At 31.9% G+C, this 21,082-nt stretch overlaps 1 protein-coding gene and 1 long non-coding RNA gene across 3 annotated transcripts in view; one reads left to right on the top strand and one right to left on the bottom strand.

Moving 5' to 3' along the window:
• Positions 1 to 4,627: 4,627 nt before the first annotated feature.
• LOC129921829 (uncharacterized) lies at positions 4,628 to 10,413 on the top strand. Of its 2 annotated transcripts, XR_008773811.1 has the most exons (7): positions 4,635 to 6,023; positions 6,372 to 6,440; positions 6,699 to 6,857; positions 7,607 to 7,704; positions 8,449 to 8,520; positions 8,803 to 8,896; positions 9,370 to 10,413. It is a non-coding gene; the product is annotated as an uncharacterized LOC129921829 (long non-coding RNA). The 2 variants fall into 2 exon arrangements; XR_008773810.1 differs by having other exon boundaries at positions 4,628 to 6,023; positions 6,699 to 7,704.
• A 4,265-nt stretch (positions 10,414 to 14,678) lies between these two features.
• LOC106051752 (nose resistant to fluoxetine protein 6-like) overlaps positions 14,679 to 21,082 on the bottom strand; it is a 32,756-nt gene continuing 26,352 nt past the window's right edge. The window contains exons 14-15 of the mRNA XM_056005037.1: positions 19,159 to 19,301; positions 14,679 to 14,843 (exon numbers count right to left, since the gene is read on the bottom strand). Coding sequence (XP_055861012.1) covers positions 14,721 to 14,843; positions 19,159 to 19,301 — 266 coding nt within the window. The 3' untranslated portion in view covers positions 14,679 to 14,720. The remainder of the gene's footprint in view (positions 14,844 to 19,158; positions 19,302 to 21,082) is intronic.

Raw genomic sequence — 21,082 nt, 5'->3', positions numbered from 1 at the left:
GATCCACTCTATTTTCTCTAGATCTAGACCATACATGAGATCAATATGAATATTTATTATAGGTCTAGTCTAGATCTATCGATCATCTAGTCAATCTAGTCTATATATTCTATATATAATTATAATATACTATAGTATAGTAGTATTAGTATATAGTCTAGATCTAGTCTAGTCCTAGTAACTAGTAGATTTAGTAATTCTAGACTAGTATATAATCTAGATATATATAATAATACTTTTTAATAGTAGATCTGTTGATATGGTGCGCAAAGGTGCACGCGTTCAATATAATAAAGTATCATTCTCCGCCATGACACTATTGGTTGTTGTTTGTTTATTGCTGACTGTGAACCTAGATCATAATTAACATGGTGGCAGCGGTATATTAATGATCAGAGGTAATCATTAATAAGTATATAAAGGTTTATTGTTTGCAATAATAAATAGGCAACAATTCAAGGCTACGCCGTGCAATGGCAGCTAGAAATTTCCTTCCTGTACCCGAGCCGCTCGAGGTAGAAGGAAACATGGCCGCTAATTGGCAAAAGTTTCACCGGAGCTGGCGAAACTATGAGTTAGCCACTAAATTGTCGGAAGAATCAGAGGAGGTCAGAGTGGCCACCTTTCTAACAATTATAGGGACAAAAGCGATGGACATATATGAAGGTCTTCAAATTGAGAAGGGAAAAGAAAGAAAGATGGAAGAAATAGTGAACAAATTTGAAAGTTTTTGCATTGGAAAATCGAATGAAACTTATGAGCGCTATGTGTTCAATACGCGTGAACAGCAAGAAGCCGAGGACATTGAAAAGTACATAACAAATCTGAGAAGACTAGCAAAAACGTGTAGTTTTGAACGCCTGGAAGATAGCTTGATTAGAGACAGAGTAGTTCTTGGTATTAGACATGAATGCCTCAAAATGAAATTGCTACAAGATAGTAGTCTCACATTGGAAAGGTGCAGAGACATTTGCAGAGCGTACGAGACCGCCAACAAACAGTTGAGACAAATGCAAGCCGACCATCCAATCATTGAGAAAGTATCAACACCTTCAAGAACAAACATTCAGAAAGGTAAATGCAGGTATTGTGGAAAGATTCACGAATACATTAAAGAAAAGTGCCCTGCATGGGGTAAAATGTGCCTAGCATGCAAGGGGAGACATCATTTTGCTGCAATGTGCAAAAAGAAAATTCAGCAGGTGTCAGATGATATGTCTAACGATGAAAGACAGATACAGTCGGACACAAGAGATGATGTCATGATGGTAAAAAATGAATGGGTGATGTCTTTGGAGAACCACAAAACGAAAAGGATGACAGCAGTTATGACAGTAAATGGTCACCGTGTAAGGTTTCAAATAGATAGTGGAGCTGATGTAAATACCATCCAGGAAAAATACGTAAATAAGAATCAGATAGAAAAGGCAACGCAAAGATTACTAATGTGGAATAAGACTGAAATGAGACCCTTAGGGAAAGCCACTCTAACAACGAGAAATGAGAAAACTAACGAAACATTTGAGGTGGAATATATAGTTGTACCAAATAATCTAGCATGCCTTCTAGGTCATGAAATTTTAACAAGAATGAAGTTAATCAAAGTCAATAAAGATAGGTTCATAGCATCAGTAGTGAATAACCAAGAAGAAGACTGTAGTCCAAAGTTTACTGGTGATTTGGGTGACTTAGGAGAAGTGTCTTTAAAGATTGATAGCAGCATTAAGCCCAAGGTTCTGCCGTGTAGAAAGATCCCTATTGCTTTACAAGAAAGAGTTAAGGAGGAGTTAAAGACCCTAGTGCAGAGAGGAATCATAGAACCAGTGATAGAGCCTACAGAGTGGGTGAGTCAGATGGCAATTGTGGAAAAAGCTAATGGAAAAATTAGGATCTGCATAGATCCACAAGCCCTGAATAAAGTTTTACTAAGGGAATTCTATAATCTTGCTACTTTAGATGACATATTGGCAGATTTGAACGATGCCAAAATATTCAGCAAATTGGATGTGCAAGAAGCTTTCTGGCATGTCAGACTAGACACAGCGTCATCTAATTTGACAGCAATGATAACCCCTTTTGGTAGATACAAATGGAAACGATTACCATTTGGACTGAAAGTGAGTTCAGAAATTTTTCAGAGACGATTAAATCTAGCACTAGAAGGACTGAAAGGGTGTTTCAATTACGTTGATGATATTATAGTGGTAGGAAGAGGAAGAACGAAAGAAGAAGCACTCAGAAATCATGATATTAACCTAAGAGAGCTGATGAAGAGATGTCAAGAAAAGAAGATTAAACTGAACCATGAAAAGTCTGTTTTTAGAACAGCTGAAATTATTTTTTTGGGTCATATTATTACAGAAGCAGGAATAAAACCAGACCCGAACAAAGTATCTGCGATTTTGAGTTTGAATGCTCCAAAAGATATTTCATCAGTCCGAAGATTCTGTGGCATGGTTCAATATCTTGCAAGATTTGTTCCAGACTTGTCGACAGATTTACAGCCCATAACAGAGTTGGTCAGAAAGAACACACCATTTGTTTGGTCTGATCAATGCACACGAGCTTTCAACAAGATAAAACAGAAAATATCGACTCATGGCACATTGATATATTTTGACCCTAACAAAGAGCTTACATTACAAGCAGATAGTAGCCAAAATGGGTTAGGAGCAGCGTTATTACAAGATGGCAGTCCAATAGCATATGCTTCTAGATCATTAACTGATACTCAGAAAAGATGGGCACAGATTGAAAAAGAATTGTTAGCAGTGGTTGTTGGTTTGGAACGTTTTGACCAGTATACGTATGGCAGGACAGTTATAGTTCAGAATGACCATAAACCACTGGAAAACATCCTTCAAAAACCACTCAGTTCTGCTCCGAGAAGGCTACAAAGTCTAATGATGCGTCTTTATCGTTACGATATCCAGTTTCAATATGTCAAAGGCAAAAATTTGTTCATAGCTGATACTTTGAGTAGAGACCCATCAGAGGAAAAGAGTGATATCCCTGATGTTTGTGTCAATACAGTGGGACTGGCAATACCAGATGCAGTGCTGGAGAAAGTCAGAATCGAGACAGAGAAAGATAGAACATTGCAAACACTTATTCAGTATATCCTAAATGGATGGCCAGACAAACATAATAGTTTACCTGAACTCAAACAATATTTTTCACTTAGAGACATGTTAACATACGAAGACGGACTCCTGTTGAAAGGAGAACAAATAATCATACCGATATCACTTCGCAAGGAAATAGAAGAAAAACTCCATGCAGCACATCTGGGAGTAGACTCAATGAAAAGAAGAGCAAAAGAAACAGTTTTCTGGCCTGGATTATCAGCTCGAATACAGGAAATAGCCAACTCATGCTACATTTGTCAGAAAAATAAACCAGCAAATCAGAGAGAAGAATTAATACAGCACGAAATAGGTTCTAATCCGTGGGACAAGATTGGAATTGATTTATTTCAAATGTGTGACCAACAATATCTAGCCATAGTGGACTATTATTCAAATTTCATAGAGGTAGAAAACATGCAGTTGACAACAACACACGCAATTATAAAGAAACTGAAAGTTTTATTTGCAAGATATGGGGTGCCCAAAGTTTGTATATCTGATAGCGGACCTCAGTTCACATCGGAATATTTTTCCAAATTTATGATGGAATGGGGAGTGACTCATTTGAAATCTTCTCCAGGACACCATCAATCCAATGGAAAGGCTGAGTCAGCAGTTAAAATTTTGAAGAACATAATGAAGAAATCTAGAGAATCAAAGTCAGATGCTTATGAAGCTCTTCTGGAATTTAGAAATACTCCAAGGCAAGACAGAAATCTAAGCCCAGTTCAGATGTTTTTTGGTCGGATGACTCGAACACTGATACCAAACAAAAGGAGTAACATTAAGATTTCTACATGTCAAGAGAACATTATGAGAAGGAAAGAAAAACGTCAGATGAGTGTAAAAACATCTTATGATAAGAGGTCAAGAAATTTAAGTCAGCTGAAAACTGGACAGATGGTCTATTTCCAATCACCTAATGACCCTACATGGAGACGTGGAAGAATCCAGTCTCAAGTCAATCAGAGAGCTTACATTATTCGAGGTGACAATGGTGCAGTGTACCAAAGAAACAGAGTACATATTAACCCGAACAGAGAAACAGAAGAAGATATATTTCCCGATACTGATAACAACATACAGGACAATAGAACTCAGGATCAACACGTTCGCCACTCATCAACTCATCATTCCCTGCGACCAAGGGATCAGTTGAAGAAACCGACAAGATTCAATGACTATGTGTCTTAATGAACTATTGAATGTTGATTTTTAAATGTGATATGTTTCATATTGATTGAAGCGTATACATGTATGTTATGTTTAGTTGTTTATGTTGTGGTTTTGTTTTATTTTTTTTCTATGATACTCCCCGAAATGTTTTATTTTTTTTATTTTTTTTTTAAAGAAAAGGGGATGTTGATATGGTGCGCAAAGGTGCACGCGTTCAATATAATAAAGTATCATTCTCCGCCATGACACTATTGGTTGTTGTTTGTTTATTGCTGACTGTGAACCTAGATCATAATTAACATTCTAGACTAGTATATAATCTAGATATATATAATAATACTTTTTAATAGTAGATCTATAATCTATCAATTCTATATAGATCTAGATTTCACTTTCACATCACACGATTATTGATACAGACAGTGAATGAAACGAATGCAGTGATTATACTTATAGATCTACCAGTTGATAATCATCTTCATCATAGTGTCATCATACTTCATAGATAATAATCTAGATCTATAATCATAGTGCCCTTTTTAGTCAATATAGTCAAGTCAAGATAGTGGAACTTAAACTCGAAGGTTTAATACAATACAGTATAAGTAGAGTCTATAAGTTAGTATAAGATCTAATTATTTTATTACTTTGTATGTTTGTAACTTGTATGTCAATGTCTCAATTAAAATATTTAATATCATCAGCCATATCATTTTAAATAAAAAGTAGACATAGATTTCTATATTATAAATAGATAGATTAGATCTATATATAAATTATAATTTTACAAACTTTAGAAATGATTGATTTTAATTGATCAGCCTTCTAGACTAGATCTAGCGTCTCTAGCTACATGTATGCTACTAGACTATACCATGTAGATTGTAGATCTTGGAATTGGATCGAAATTCACCTTCCTAAATTGTCTCTAAAGTCTGTAGCTGATTTGAGAGGCCCGACGAGGCAAGAGTCTATTAGTACTCTGTTTCTAATCTACACTTAATATTTGAGATATTATATGACATTTACAAAAATTATTATTAAGATATAACTATAGAATCTAGACTAGTTATATATGTACTTAAAATATATAAATAAAATATAAAATTTATGCAGGCCTAGATCCCATAAATTTATAATTGATCCAGATCTATTATTAAAAGTTACCTTCGATGGGAAGTTTTATCCAATCTAATCTATACAAGACAACTTATAATCCATGCCTCGCCTACACCCCATATACATTTAATAATAGTTTCCATGCCATGCCTAGACCCAATTCATTAGACATATGAGTTCATGAAATAATAAATGATCTGGTGTCAAGTTGGATCTATCCTCTGAAATTCAGTACTTTAATATAAAACTCACATATCTAGTTATCTGCTATGACACTCTGATCAACTTGGACTTGTGTGATACATATATGTTTCTTATCAGATTTAATGAATGAAGTTTTGGTGCATTTTAACCTGTAATAAGGCTACAAAAGTATCATCAGGTGTGTTCTAACCATTGGTATTTTTCCTGACAACATTTCTATTCTAGTCTGTGTTAAATTATAAATAAAAAAAATGTTTGTAATTGTTTCAGTTATTAACAAGTAGAACCATGGCAATCAGTTCTGATGATGTACCAAAATTGATCAAGGATCATACTTATACTATTTCTACTCTCTGGGCAGACATTAATAATATTGGCATCCATTCAATATTTAATGTAAGTATTCTATACAATTTTTATTTTAGTTATCTAATATATGTTTTATGAGTTGTGCGATTTTCATGGTCAAGCAACATCCATATATCTGGGATGGAATTTAACATTTTTCTCTAGTTTTTTTTTTTTATAACACTCTTAAGCAAATTCATCTTTCATGAATGCCTAATATACCTTGGCTGTTGTGCAGGCCATTCCTTTACAATAAACTGTTAGATGAAATTAGGCAAAAATATGTCTGATAATTTGTATGTTTGATACAACAATGTGTTCAATTAAATAAAAGTATTTTAAAATTTTAATGTTTTCAAAAGAAATTAGCCAATATGCCTAATTGTATAATTACAGTTATGTTTGGAAATGCAAAAAAAAGGCATGCATTCCTGAAAAGTCAATGATTGGTTGCACCTTTTAAAGGTAAGGTACTGCAATTTTTCCCAACAAATTAACTGAATATCTGCCTTCACCTATAGTAATAATTCATAACTTTAAGGTCAGGGCCATGTCTACACATTAACGCAGTAGCTCCTTTTAGGTACAGGCTATTTTTAGAATAGTAAAATTATATAATTATGGTATACTTAATAACATATATATGTTTAGCATGGTCAACACATATGTCACATATATTTTTTTATTTTTTTTTTAAATCCTTTTATTTATTTTTGTAACTAGATAACTTTCTGTTATGAGAAAAGATGACATACTTGGACTCCTGCATAGCACCACCAGAAAGTAAAATGGTTGTAGTGCTGGGTACATGACACTCTCGCTAACCGTGGGGCACAGAAACTGATAAACTTTATATCATCTGCTCCATAGATTGCAAGATATGTAAGGGGAATTTTACTTTTTTAAAATTAAAATAAGAATCTAACAAAAGTAAACATATAAAATATGGTGCATTCTCCTTAAAACTAAAAACTAAAACCTGGTGCGAAGGTTGAAAATGTTGGCAAAAAAAAAGCAACATCAATTAAATATTCTTAATTCCCTTTACTGAGAAAAACATGCATGTTGTTCCCTCATAAGTTTCTTGACAGAGGAAATCTTGTTTATACTAGATTTGAATTAAGCAAATAAAAAAAAAATATAATCATTATTTCAAATGCTTGTATCTAAACCATATGAATTATTTTTCAGTTATAACTATATTGAAATGAATGGATAATCATGAAATTGTTAAATAATTGCTGCTATCATTCCATTGACTAAAGAATCATTTAAAATTATTTTTGTTTTAATTAATTTCAAAATGATTTTTTTTATAAGCATAGAGTTCACATAAATCTAAAATGAATTTTTTTTTATTTGACTAATGCTTCAATTTTATTGTATATTAGTTTTTAATTTTTATTACCCAGAATATTTTAAAAATGAGTACACTATTTTCATGTAATAATGTAACTTGGTATTCACACATCAAAATACGCTATAATCTTTAGGCCATACAGATTTGTATATAAATTAACTTGTTTAAATACATTGTAAATGTTTATTGTTTAAATAAGAATAAAGTTTTTCTGTAGACAATTATTGTTTGAGATTTGTTGATGCTCCTGCTTATTCATTTATATATACAGGTCATTAGTTTTAACACGTCTGATAATAAATGACAGTACAAGTTGGTGAATGAAAATTTGTCATTATTTCAGCTGCTTTAGGCCTACATCAATGTGAGGTACCAGTACTTTGATTGTGTCATATAACAATTTAAAGCAACATTTTGAAATGAATAGTCTGTAGAATTGACAGTAAATACATTTAAGTGACGGGCTGTGATCTGCATGAATTGAGAGCTGATCATGTATTGAATTTGTATTTTTGATCTTTACTTCAAGTAAATGTCAATGAACAATTAATTTTTAATGAATAAATAATTTAAAAATAAATACAAAATTTAAAATATATTTTGAAATGGAACCATAAACATCTACTTTAGTTTAATTTTTTTTTTTTCATCAGAACAGAATTTCCAACTTTGCATTCTTAAAATAAAATATAATTTATTTAGAGTAGAGTCAGAACACAGAATCATATTTTTGAAATTAAGTAAATTAAGCTAAGCTGTGATCTCTTATAAACATTTGTATATAGACTACACACAATTTAATTATTATTTTTCATCAAATTGCAGGAACTAGTACATGCACTTATGCCTCTTTGACAATAAAAAAACCTTAGTCAATGAAATAGTAATACTAGTAAATGATATAAAAGTAAACTAAATATCATCAATGCTATTGAAGCCATGCAAACAATTTAGCACTATATTTATGTAATACTTACTGTACATTTAGAATTCTATAGTAATAAAAACACCAATTATTTAAATTGTGCTATGATAAATATTATGCTTTATTATTTTTTAGATTATCTAAATGATCTAATTATAATATTTTTTTTTGTATTTTTCTGTCTCTAGGAAAACAATGAGCCAAGAGCAGATTTAAAGCAATAATGTGCAATAAAAACTAATCCAGCTACATTTAGTAAGGTGAGATTTAATATTTGACACCATTTGTACTATACATTTTGTGTATCAACAAATGAAATTTGTGTACTTCTTGCTCAAGAAATGTATACAGAGCCTATATATATATTATAATGTTTGGGATGGAAGTTATCAATGTAATTCTGTATTTATAAAACTCTAGCTCTCATTTACCTTTCATGGATTCATAATATATTTGCTGTTGTATTCATTTAAAAAATGTTTGATATAAATTTGTTTAGCTTAAAAAAGATATTAACCAATATGCCAAATTTATCATTTCAGTTTTCACTGGATATGCAAAAAAATGCATGTGCAAAAATAATGGAAGACAATTGCTTCCCAGAAAGTAGTTGCTTATTAATTGCAACTCTTCAAGGTAAGAATAATGAGGTAAAATTTTAAATATAATTGTTTGAGTTAGATATTTTTGCACATTGGCACAATTTATGCCATGTCATGCCTGTAATCATTCAAGGATTACTCTCCCTTTATATCACAAGGGCTAAATTCCATTCAGTTAAATTTTTAAAAGCAAGGTCTATTCACGGTTAAAATAGTAAAGTTAGTAAAAATGTAATAATTTAGTAAAAATCTTTTATAAATATTATATGTTCACAATTTCACAAATCAAATCTTCATAGACAACCCCACATCCCGGACAAATACAGTACTTTCCCAGGGTGGAATTTCAAATTTAATTTTATATAAATGAAATGTAAATCTAATTAACTAAATACTTGTCTTCATTTATAGTAATAATTGTAACTAAGAACCAATGCCTGTACATTTTAGGTAGAGATATTTTAAGAATGACAACTTGATAATTACATAATATTTTTTTTTACATAGATAACTTGCTGTAAGATGAAAAACTGAGATTCCTGGAGTCCTGCTTAGTGCCAATAAGTAGATCACTACAAGTTGTGAAAGAAAAGTCATGGACTAATTTAAACTAGTTATATATTCTATAAATGCTATTAATATTTATTCATTTATCCAGCCACAAGGTTTGGCTTTCATTTTTTTGTCTAAACCTGTTTGAAATTATAGTAGACAACTATTATGCTGAGCCCACAAGAATAAAACAGGTTGAAAAAAGTTTGGACATAAAATGCAAAGATAAAGACATTTTAAACTATATTTGGGGGTGCATTCTTTTTAGAATAAAAAGTCAAGTGGGCAGGGACAATGAAAATGATATCAAAAAACATATTAAATTAAGTATACTAAATTCCTTTATTCAAACTAATTTAGAAGAAAGTGAAAGTTAATCCCTCACAAGTGTTCTTAACAGAGGTAGCCTTATTTATATTAGATCTGAGTTAAGTACATTTAAAAATAAAATCAATTTTTCTAACTATTTTCCCCAAACCTGTTGAATCATCTTTCAGTTTTGATAAGTTTCTAAAAATGTGTGTAGATAATATAGAGATTGTAAAATGCTATTTTGATTCATGCAAACAATCACTGGCTGAACATTCAGAAAAAATGTTTATTTTAAAACTAATTTTAAAAGTTTTCTTCAAGATTAGGGTTCACAGAAAGTGCAAATTATTTTTAGATAATTATAGAAATCAAAAACAAATATCATACAAAGAAAAGGGTTTGAGGAAAAGGCTAAAGCAAGTGAACACAAATAAACCAGGATGATCAAATGTGTTTTTCAATATTTTTATCCTGATGCTAGATGTATATTTTTGGACTATTAAATTCATCACACTGAATTATTGTTCATTTTTTAAATTTTTAATATATAGTGTCCCCCATGGTGGACAATGGATTTGTCTGCATCAAATGTGGAAAAACATAAAAGTTGCAATTGGGCTTGCAAAATGATGTGAAACACATCAGTCATCCTTAAACTTTGAATAAAATACATTGCCATTATTATTGATGAATAAGATTATATATATATATATATATATATATATAATAAAAGTTATATTTGGCTAATCCTATTTTTTGGCTTTTTTTGTTGTTGAAAACATGCTTCATATTGATTCATAGTTATGTAAGTCATCTCTCTCTATATTTTCTTTGTTCAATTAATTGTAATCATCTGCAAATTGTACAAATTCAGTTCTTGATCTAATTCTTACAGACCTAATGTTTTCACACTACGTTTTTTTTTTTAGACAAGCAAGTGTTATTCAAATAAGTTATTGTTTCAAGACAATAATTTGTAAATTAAAACTCTAAATTTCATCGTTATTTAAACTGATTGTTTAAAGTATCATGTATGCCATTGGATAAATTTAGTCTGTACTTTATTAATGTGATGTACTTAGTTGTATGTCATGTTGCAATGTAAATTAGAACTGACATTAAATAAATAAATGAATGGGCTATAAATAGTGACACTTTAAAACTGATTTATTGTTGTATTAAAATTGTTTAAAGTTAAATTCACAGTGTGCTATTACATTTTTTTTTATAAAAAGTATGTTGATTAGCAAATCATGAACATATATTGTTTAACAAATTCAAAATTCAAAAAAAAAAAAATTCAAAATAAATTTTGATCAGGAAAAATAGACATTAGTGTTATTTAATAATAATTATTTTTTTGTTATTTTTATTACAAGAGAATTTAAAACTGTGTTATTTAAGTCAATAAATTTAATTTATGGAAATGACACAAAACAAAGCCAAAGTTAATAACAATGATCTGAACTCAACATTTATGTTCTTAATTTTAAGAAGGAGTATAACTATGATAATGTGAAACGCATACAAAAAATATTATGAGATAAAAGTACATTAAAAATCAATCATGCTGTGTGTGTGCATTTCTGACAAATGTGTATGAAAATAAATATATACTGGTATGTGTAACGCTTAATGCAGCTATGTAATTTACTAAATCAACTTATCAAATTACACTTAATTAAAAAGTTATTTAATTTAAATCAGACTTGTCCATTTTTCTTTTCTTTTTTAGTGGACTACAACTTAAATGGCTATTCATTTCATTGTCGTATGATTGGACATTTCCCCGTGGCTGAAAAACAGTGTTAAATTTCTAAGTTTTTTTTCTTGGTAACGAAAACTCCACAAATTCGGATTTTCATTTGTGTGGCCTAAACACCTATGCCTACCAACATGTTCTTTAAGGGGATCTTGGCAAAATCTGTTGCTAAGTACATATTTTACACCATTTTGTAATAGATATCTGGTAGCTTCAGTAAAGGCATTAACAGTCATCACAAGACCCTTGTAACTTTGATAATTATAACGAGCTAAGGCTAGGTGGCAGTAATTTAAAGTGTCATATGTTTATATGTTTAGACATTAATTTCACTTTTACTATTTAAGTGAATTAAGATAAGTCATAATATTAGACTAATATAATGCAACTAATGGATATTGACTAAACATCACTGGTCATCACTTATTTAATCATTAATGACATACTTATTCTAATGGATATTGACTCCACATCTACTACTTACTACTATTATATAATAGATTTATATCTAGCTAGGTCTAGATCTAGATACTTATCATACTAGATTTGAAGATTCTATAACTATTTTGTGGCAAAATAGGCTAAGTACGCCTGTACTTGGCTTGGCTACATATCTCACTGCTCTATTGTTTGTCTGTTCCAGTTTCTAAATGTTTTCTTGAGTTGAGGGGCCCCAAACGGAGGATGCATATTCTATTATTGGAATAACCAAGATTATTAACATTTTAGTTTTATATTCTTATTTGATTTATAGAAATTTCTTTCAATAAATCCTAATGCTTTGTTTGATTTTTTTGTAGTTTCATCAATATGAGGATTCCATGAGAGTTTTACATTTACCTAGGTATTTTGCGTTTTTAGTCTGTGTTACTGGTTTGCCATGAATAAGATAAGTGGAGTTAATTTGTTTTAGTTTTTTTTGTTACTCTTAACAACTGACATTTTTCTGGGTGGAAAGACATGCTCCAATTTGATTCCCATTTCTGTAATTCATCTAATTCTCTTTGTAAAATATCTGTGTCTTGTGTTGTTTTTATTGTTCTATATATTATGCAATCGTCTGCAAATAATCTGACTTTTGTTCCTGAAGTAATGCAATTTGGTAAATCATTTATGTAAATTAAAAATAGTAGTGGATCCAAGACTGTTCCTTGAGGTACACCTGAGTTTACTGTTATCGGTGTTGATTTAGAGCTATTTATTATTACAGTTTGTTCTCTCCCTATCAGAAAATCTTTAATCCACTGATGCAGTGGACCACTAATGCCGAAATATTTTAATTTTTTAAGCAAACTATGGTGGTGAACTTTGTCAAAAGCCTTAGAAAAATCTAGTAAGATATCATCTATTTGTTCACTATTATCTAAACCTTTTGAAAAATCATCAATAGTCCTATTAGTTGTGTTTCACATGATCTATATTTCCTAAAGCCATATTGGTATGGTGTGAGGACATTATGTTTGTTAGTGGTTTATGATGTTGCTACATATTATATGTTCTAGGATTTTACATGTGATGCTGGTAAGTGATACTGGTCTGTAGTTTCCTGGGTCAGATTTTTCTCCTTTTTTAAATAGGGGGGTAACATGTATTATGTTATGTTCATCTTTTAATGGCGCTATGCCTGTTGTTTCCATTTTCTTAGACTTAATGTATGACCATAGATTTTTAGAGGCCCCCGAAAGGGGAAAAGACGCTATTAGTTTTGTGCGAAATGTCTGTCCGTCTATCCGTCTGTCCATCTGTCCGTCCATCCCGTTTAGATCTCGTAAACTAGAAAAGATATTGAAAATCCGACATCACAATATTTTAGACCATTAAAAGTTCTGATGCAACGGCTACTTTTTTTTTCCTGAAAGCGAAACTTCTAATTTTTAAGATCAGTTATGCAAGCAGTTTTTTAAAGAGAAAAAGCTAATTATTATGCATTATAATTTAGACCTAATTTAAAACGAATAGTAATCTTATAAACTTTATTTTCTTGAAATTTTTTTTTAATTTATTGTATCTGAGAATTCGAAAAAGAGATTGAGCATTTTTAAAACAATTACATCAAGTGAAGACCAGGAGAGGCACGGTAAAGCGCTTAGCTTCCGAACCGAGGGTCCTGAATTCGAATCCTAGTGAAGACTGGGATTTTCAACTTCTAAATCCTTGGGCGCCTCCGAGTCTAACCAGCTCTAATGGGTACCTGACATTAGTTGGGGAAAAGTAAAGGCGGTTGGTCGTTGTGCTGGCTACATGACACCCTCATTAACCGTAGGCCACAAAACAGATGAACTTTACACTATAGACCACAGGGTCTGAAATGGGAACTAGTTAAGCCAGGTTCACATCTAACTTTGCATTAACTTGCACCTATCCTTTGATCTGCTGGACCGTTGGAGCACTACACAAGATCTGTCAACCTTTTTTCTCCATTTTTATCTCTCATTTGTCTTTGATATAATTTCATTTGGATGTTCTTTCTGAAAATATTGAATATCTAGATCTATAACGTTTAAAACTTTGGCAATGATTGATTTGATTTTATCGGGCTTTCTTGGATTGAAACTCTTTAAGGTTAAAGTCACTAGAATGTCTCAAAAGTCTGTAACTGATTAGAGAGGGACAACCAAGCAAGAGTTTATTACTCTGTCTACATTTGTTTTCCTTAGTTCGACTTAAAAAAATAATTACTAATAATTAATTTACTAATTAACATTTTTTAAAAATTGATTCACGTTTATTAGCTACAGTGAATAATTTTGCAAGTTTTACTATCACCCAAAAAAATGTTGAAACTTTTTACGAGACTTACAGATAGACAGAGTGAGTTGATATGTACTTTGTAAAAATATGTTTTGATAAATGAATTGAATAGTATTTGTATAAATATTTGTTCTTATTGTTGTGTTTGCCAAAAGTTGATATCTTTTTGCTAATATGATATTTATCTACATTCTAATAGCAGTTTTATCACAGCTACTTATTCTAATAAGTGTGTTCCTGCACCACCGCCACACATGGTGAGCACTAACGCATTGATTTACAGCTACTGAGACGAACAAATTAGACAATGGACCTCATTCAGCAATCGTAAACAAACAACACGTTATATATAAACCTTCTTAGATTTTCCCTCTCTCTCTCTCTCTCTCTCTCTCTCTCTCTTTGCATATACATATACATCATGTGTATACATCACACATATATACGATGATAGAGAGAATAAAATATATATTGTATTGAATCAATATTTCTTCTGGTGCTTAAACAGTATAGTCTCTAGCTCAGACATTGGAGATTCAATCACAAGTACAAAAATAAATGAAACAATGCAAGTGACCATCAAGAGGCAGGAATAAATCATCCACTGAAATAAAAAAGAAGCTTATTTTAAAACTAATTATTGTTTGTGTCTTTTGACAATGATCTTACATTAGAAACTAGAATGTAATTAAAAATACTTTTTTAATTTAAAAAAAAGGCAATATCTTCTTAATACAAATTATAGAGTAATGATTTTGCTATTAAAAAATAATGGATGTTAGATGTATATGATAAATATAAAAAAAAAGCCGCGCTGAAAGTACAATTTTAAAGGAGACTTTGTGTATAGTTAAAAAAAAAATGGCGTTCTAAATAAGTCCAATTGTATTTGAACATCTAATTTATAGGTGGCAAGGTCTGGAAGAAATACTTTACTTTTGTTTTACTTTAAATCTGCTTTACTATACTAGTATATGTGTGCTTGTATACCATTTAGATATGTTCACATCTTATATAATTGTTAATGATTTTATATTCTTCTTGGTCTATTTTCCTTCAGTTTCTACATTGATGGAATCTCCTTTTCTAGTTCTGCAGTTAGCGTCCAAGATTCCAAGCATACCAGAATTTGGCTATGATTAAGGAGCCCATTAGTCTGAAGTTTCCTTTGTGTTTCCCAATTGTTTCGAACTGTGTAAGTGCTGTTGAAGACTGTACGATTCTGGACAGTGTTATTGAAATTATTAAAATAAATTGCATTATTTAAGTACATTTCCCTAGTGGCCTGCTTGCAAAGGGTCTGGATAAATTAGTTTTTTAATTATATTATACTTTCTTAATTGTAGTGATTTCACAAGGCCCTCAAAGCCTTCGAAGATCTTTCTTTTGGGAACATTATTAGGAAAGAGAAGAAAGACATAGAAACCGATGGTAAGCCAACATTGACGGGTATGTCATTGTAAGATATTGTTATCAGTCAGATTTACAAAGAAATGTTCAAGAAAGACAGTGAACAGATTCTGTTCTATATATCTACTGACTTGTCTTTTAGAACCAGTCTTTTTACCTGTATGTCATTGTTGTGACTGCTCTCTCTCCCTGTCTCTCTCTTTCCCTCTCCCTCACTTTTACTCTCTCTCTCTGTCTCTCACACTTTTGCTCCCTCACTCTCTCACCACTTCTCACCCACCCCTGTCTCTAGGCATTCTTCTGTTTATAGCAGTGCACAGGATCCCAAGGGACACAATTCTTTAATAACGCCTAGTCTGTTTCCTTCCAAACTTACGCCCTTGGTCTGAATTTAAAACAAATGAGACGTCCCAATATGGTTCTTATATGTATTTTTAAAAGAAATTAATATGTATTTTAAAACGTATTTAATAAGCATTTGGATTAAGTTGGTGGAAACGCCGTTTCTCACCCCCTGCTAACCAACTATTGTCTCAGATCACCTTTCGATAGGCATCTAGGTCTAACGGTTAAAATTATATGAGACATAGCCCTGTATAATGGTCCACTTTGTTTATTTTCACAATTGCGCCCTTGTTACGAATGCTACCTTCACATTAGGTTTGGTTTTATACTAATATGAGTTTTGAAAAGTTGTTTATATGCATTTTGATTAGTTTAAAGGGGCAGCACTCACTAATGAACAAGGAAAAATGATTATTTCTGTTCAATTTTACATCTTATATTACATCTACTAATTAAGGAATGTCGTGTTTGTATTTTTAACTAACCGTATGGATGTCCACGTATAGTTCGAGATGACCGCATCCTCTTTATGAACTATGTGACCCGGGAAAGGATTAGTTCCCGTGGCCAGGATGAGGAAGCGGCTCTTCACCAGCCCCTCTGTCTAGATTCCATTGCGACTAGATGATCATTTAATCACATCAGTCATGTCCTAGGACACGGTCCCATGAACCAGCAGCATGTGTTCCCCTGTCCCATAAAAGACCGGAGGTCGTGCTCACGGGGGGCCTTTTATTTGCCTATAATGCGCTACCGCAACCCTGGTGAACCATCACTACCCGTATGAACCCGTTGGGGAATGAAGCGGTGGGTTTTGGACTGGTTAGCAAGCCTTTCTCACCTCCCCACCACGTGCAGGTACACTCGCTAGAGCATACAGACGTAGCTCACTGGGAGACATGTTTGCTCTCATTCTTTTTTCGTTTCCTTGGGTTGACGTTTCCACGGAGGTGCCAGGCTAAGGCGAACGGAGCTGGAATCATTCACCTTAACTAACCAGCAGTTCTCAGTCAATCAGTCGAGAGCGAAGAAACCTATCCACGAACAAACTAGCAGCAATCTAGACTACAGCTTAGGGGCTACACTTTCACATTAGAAGGCATAAGGCTTCGTTACCTCACCACTACCTACCTAACAGCTGAAGTGTGCTCACGCTGAGCACAACACTAATCTCTGACGAGACAACTCTGAACAGACTTCAGACTTCACCATCTCACAGCACAACGTGACATTACTAAAAGGCATGTTTAAAATACACGAGACAGTCAACCTATACCTGAGTCCCAGTCAAAAAAGGTGACATTCAATCATACTATTTATACAAAGCTTATATACAACTCAGTCTGATAAAACAAGTGTGTACACGTTATTTCTCGATCATTTGTTCCCGGATTAAATTTAAACGTTGCACAATCATTCATTGGCGTAGATATTATTAATTTGTCTGATACTAACAAGGAAAAGTCATTTTTCAGTATACACAGATATTGCTAAATGTGTAGCATGATACTAACAAGGAAAAGTCGTTTTTCAGTATACACAGATATTGCTAAATGTGTAGCATTTAGTCCCCAAGAATTATTGTTTGTGTTGCACCCTCCATTCGAATTCTCAGATCAAGTTTATAATTCATTGTTTTGTTTCATATAAAATATTAACAAAATAACTTCTACAGTATTGATAAATATAGTTATAAGGGCTGATTTGTTTCCCTTAGAAAAGCTTTGTTTCATTGTTTTATTTTTTTATTTTGTATTTTGTTTGTTCTTCTTCCTCTCTTGATATGCATGTCCTATTCTTAAGATAGTATTAATCCCACGATAACTTATAATCTATGCATTATTGTTTTTGCTTGGACCTGTTAATGTGCGAATCTGGTTCGTAACACTTTATTTGTTGCGTTTGTGGTTATATAGATTGCCTTTATTTTATAGAAAGAATGAGTGTGTTTCCAAGGTAAAAACGAGGAAAGGCTAGCAGTTGTTTTAGACTGACTAGTTTACTTTTGTCTTTACAAATCGTAGAACGAATAACTCCCATACTGAGCTGTGAATAAGTTGGGTGGTTTACAATTTCGAGGCTAATGGTTAAAGTTACTTCCTACTAAGCATTTTTAAAAAGCTTATTCTATTATCAAGCCTAATTATTTTCAGCGTTACATCAATGTTTTCTAACTGACCTCCCTCATCCCTCTTTTTGGTAACACCGTCAATGGAATCATCTAAGGACGGGGGGGGGGGAAGGAGCAAAACAACTGACGTTGGTATTTCTGGCTAATTCGGGCAACCCATTCCATGATCTAATAGCAGTAGGGAAGAAAGACTATTTGTACTAAATTGTTTTTGAATATAGAAAAGTTTATGTGCCTTTATGTTTAAATCTTCCTGAGTATTGTGTTAGGATTAGTTTTGTATTTGAAATTTATGGTTTATTGTTGTATATGCTACTTTAATTTTTAGTCTGCTATCCTGATGTAGCTATAATTTTATGACTTTTCTAAATATTTTAATGTAATTAATATAATCTATATGTTCATATAAAAACCCTTTTTTATTTATTTTTATTTTATTTTATTTCTTACAAAAGTTGACTATGTTTAAAATTTATTTGTGTGTGAGTTTAAAATAAAATATCTAGAACCAATATTTATGGTTAATCAAGATAACTAAAAGGCTGTCATAAATTATATTTTGTCGATAGAAAGCGCTTATCTTTTAGTCAAAATGATCTATACTTTTTTTGAAACTAAAAAAACAAATAATGTGTTCACTTTAGGTACATGAACTGAACGAGGTCACAAAACTATTATATTGTAACTATACGTAGTAAGACATGAAGGAACTGCATTTAATTTCTAATAGATAAGAAACAAAATCTACTGTATGTTTTCTTTAAGTTATAAAACCTTTATAAACATTGCCTGTAAATTAGAATTGTGTTGTATTGTTTGTTAAAGCGTGTGTCCACTTTTAAACTTCTGACATTACACATTTTATCTTTTTCTTTACATCTTAAAGAAGGTGTTTGGTTCAGACAATTTGTTCAGTGTTAAACTGAGTGGTGGTTTTGGTATCAGACAATTCTCCACAGAGAGGCTTTCTGAGACAATGAATGTATGTATTTGTGATTGGCATGGATGTACGCAAAATGATTATTATACTTACAAAAATCAAGCTGCTAAATGTTAGAACGTTGTCCAAGTTACCGAAGAAAATGGATGCAACATTAGAATGTAGGAGATAGACCATGTACGACAAACGACTCATTACAGTAAAAGGCGACCAGGAAAGCAAGGAATTCAAGGGCCCTGAGGTATAAACATTTTCAAAAATATGTATTTGTGTAAGTGAATATTTTTAATAAAATGTCGTTAGGAAATATATTTTCAATAAAGTATCGTTAAAATATATATATGCAATCCAAAGAAAGAAATAAAATACGGAAATATACATTAAATATATATATATATATATATATATATATATATATATATATATATATATATATATATATATATATATATATATATATATATACATATATATATATATATATATATATATATATATATATATATATATATATATATATATTATAAATATACAATTTATTGCCTTTTATTTAACGACAATAAATGTTTAAAAATTCATCTCACTAAAGGATATCATGAATTCAAGTTAAAAATATAAAAGTTACTTTTCTTCTTCTTTTTCTTCTTAAACTTTCAGGTGGAGTTCAGCCTTCGGCTCTTAGAACTCTGGGCCAGCAAAAGTGAACAAGAGCTCCCTCTCACCAGCCTGTATGAAAACAGTGTACACTGATTTGTCTGGCGAGTGGGTCAATCTTGCGGCAGGAAGCACCGTATGGGTCTACTAAGACCCCCACCATTTTTCTTTTCTATACCAGGCATACCATGCGGGAAACACCATTATTATGTAACGGCCCCTTGAGGAACAGCGCCTGGATTGTGACAAGGTTGTCGGAGCTTTTTTACAACTCCGCATAGTGCAAAGAGAATGCTCTCTCACCCCCTTAGGCAACCCCAAGGGAGTCTTGTTTTGCTACCCTTTAGCCTAATCGTTTCCTCCTACGATCGTTTCCACCCGGGTTTAACTATAAGGCAGGGTAGCATGTCCGGGGAACTTTTCTTAAAAAAATGCTCCTGCTATTTTGCTTCACCATTTTACGTCAGAACCGGTTCTAGTTTAGGATGAGAGATAGTTAGAAGTTCCCTCCCCATATGACTATAGGCTTATGTTGAACTGAATGAAGAAAAAGAAGCGTGCTTCATGATGCCGATTAGCTTTTTTTTTACTAAGTTGTCGCCGTTGTCCCGAGCCAAACTGTTGTGCTGATGTTGATGCTGTGGAACCTAAGTTCAAGACTGAAACAAATCCGAGTGTGTATTTATTTATCGTCACATCTTCGTTACATTCACCAGATATCTTCTTTGACTTGGCCTTTCCCATAACTACAAATTTACATCCATAGTGTACACACAGAACCAAAGAAACATGTTCGATAAAAAGGAATTTCTCTCATTAGAACAGGACTTTAAAGAAATTTGCAAATAGTTTGGTACAAGAAAAATAAATACCAATAAATATTGCTACCAATTATTACCTTTGGCGTCTCACTACACATCAAAGAAACATAATTATCAGAACTGTCTATTGACTGAAAAAGTGCATTTGTTTACGAGATCTAGCATTGTAGTTTATTACCGACTAAGACATTTAATTACTGGAATATTACAGGGATTTTACTTTCATAAAAAAAAATAAAAAAAATCGGAAGCTTTTCTTTAGACTAGATACAATATAAATCTCAAAAAATAAATAATATAAATATAGAATATCTTTTAACACATATTCAGAAGTTTGAAGCCTTCCATACAGTGGCGGACTGGGTATCAAAATCAGCCCGGGCATTATCATATGAACCGGCCAACAAATGGCATGTCATATATTTTCGTTGGGGGAGGGGGAATTTTTACCCCACTCTGCAATTTATATATATATATATATATATATATATATATATATATATATATATATATATATATATATATATATATATATATTAGTG

The sequence above is a fragment of the Biomphalaria glabrata genome, chromosome 11, assembly GCF_947242115.1.
Source record: "Biomphalaria glabrata chromosome 11, xgBioGlab47.1, whole genome shotgun sequence".
In the NCBI taxonomy this organism is placed as follows: Eukaryota; Metazoa; Mollusca; class Gastropoda; family Planorbidae; genus Biomphalaria; species Biomphalaria glabrata.
This window is presented reverse-complemented; position numbering and strand designations above follow the sequence as displayed.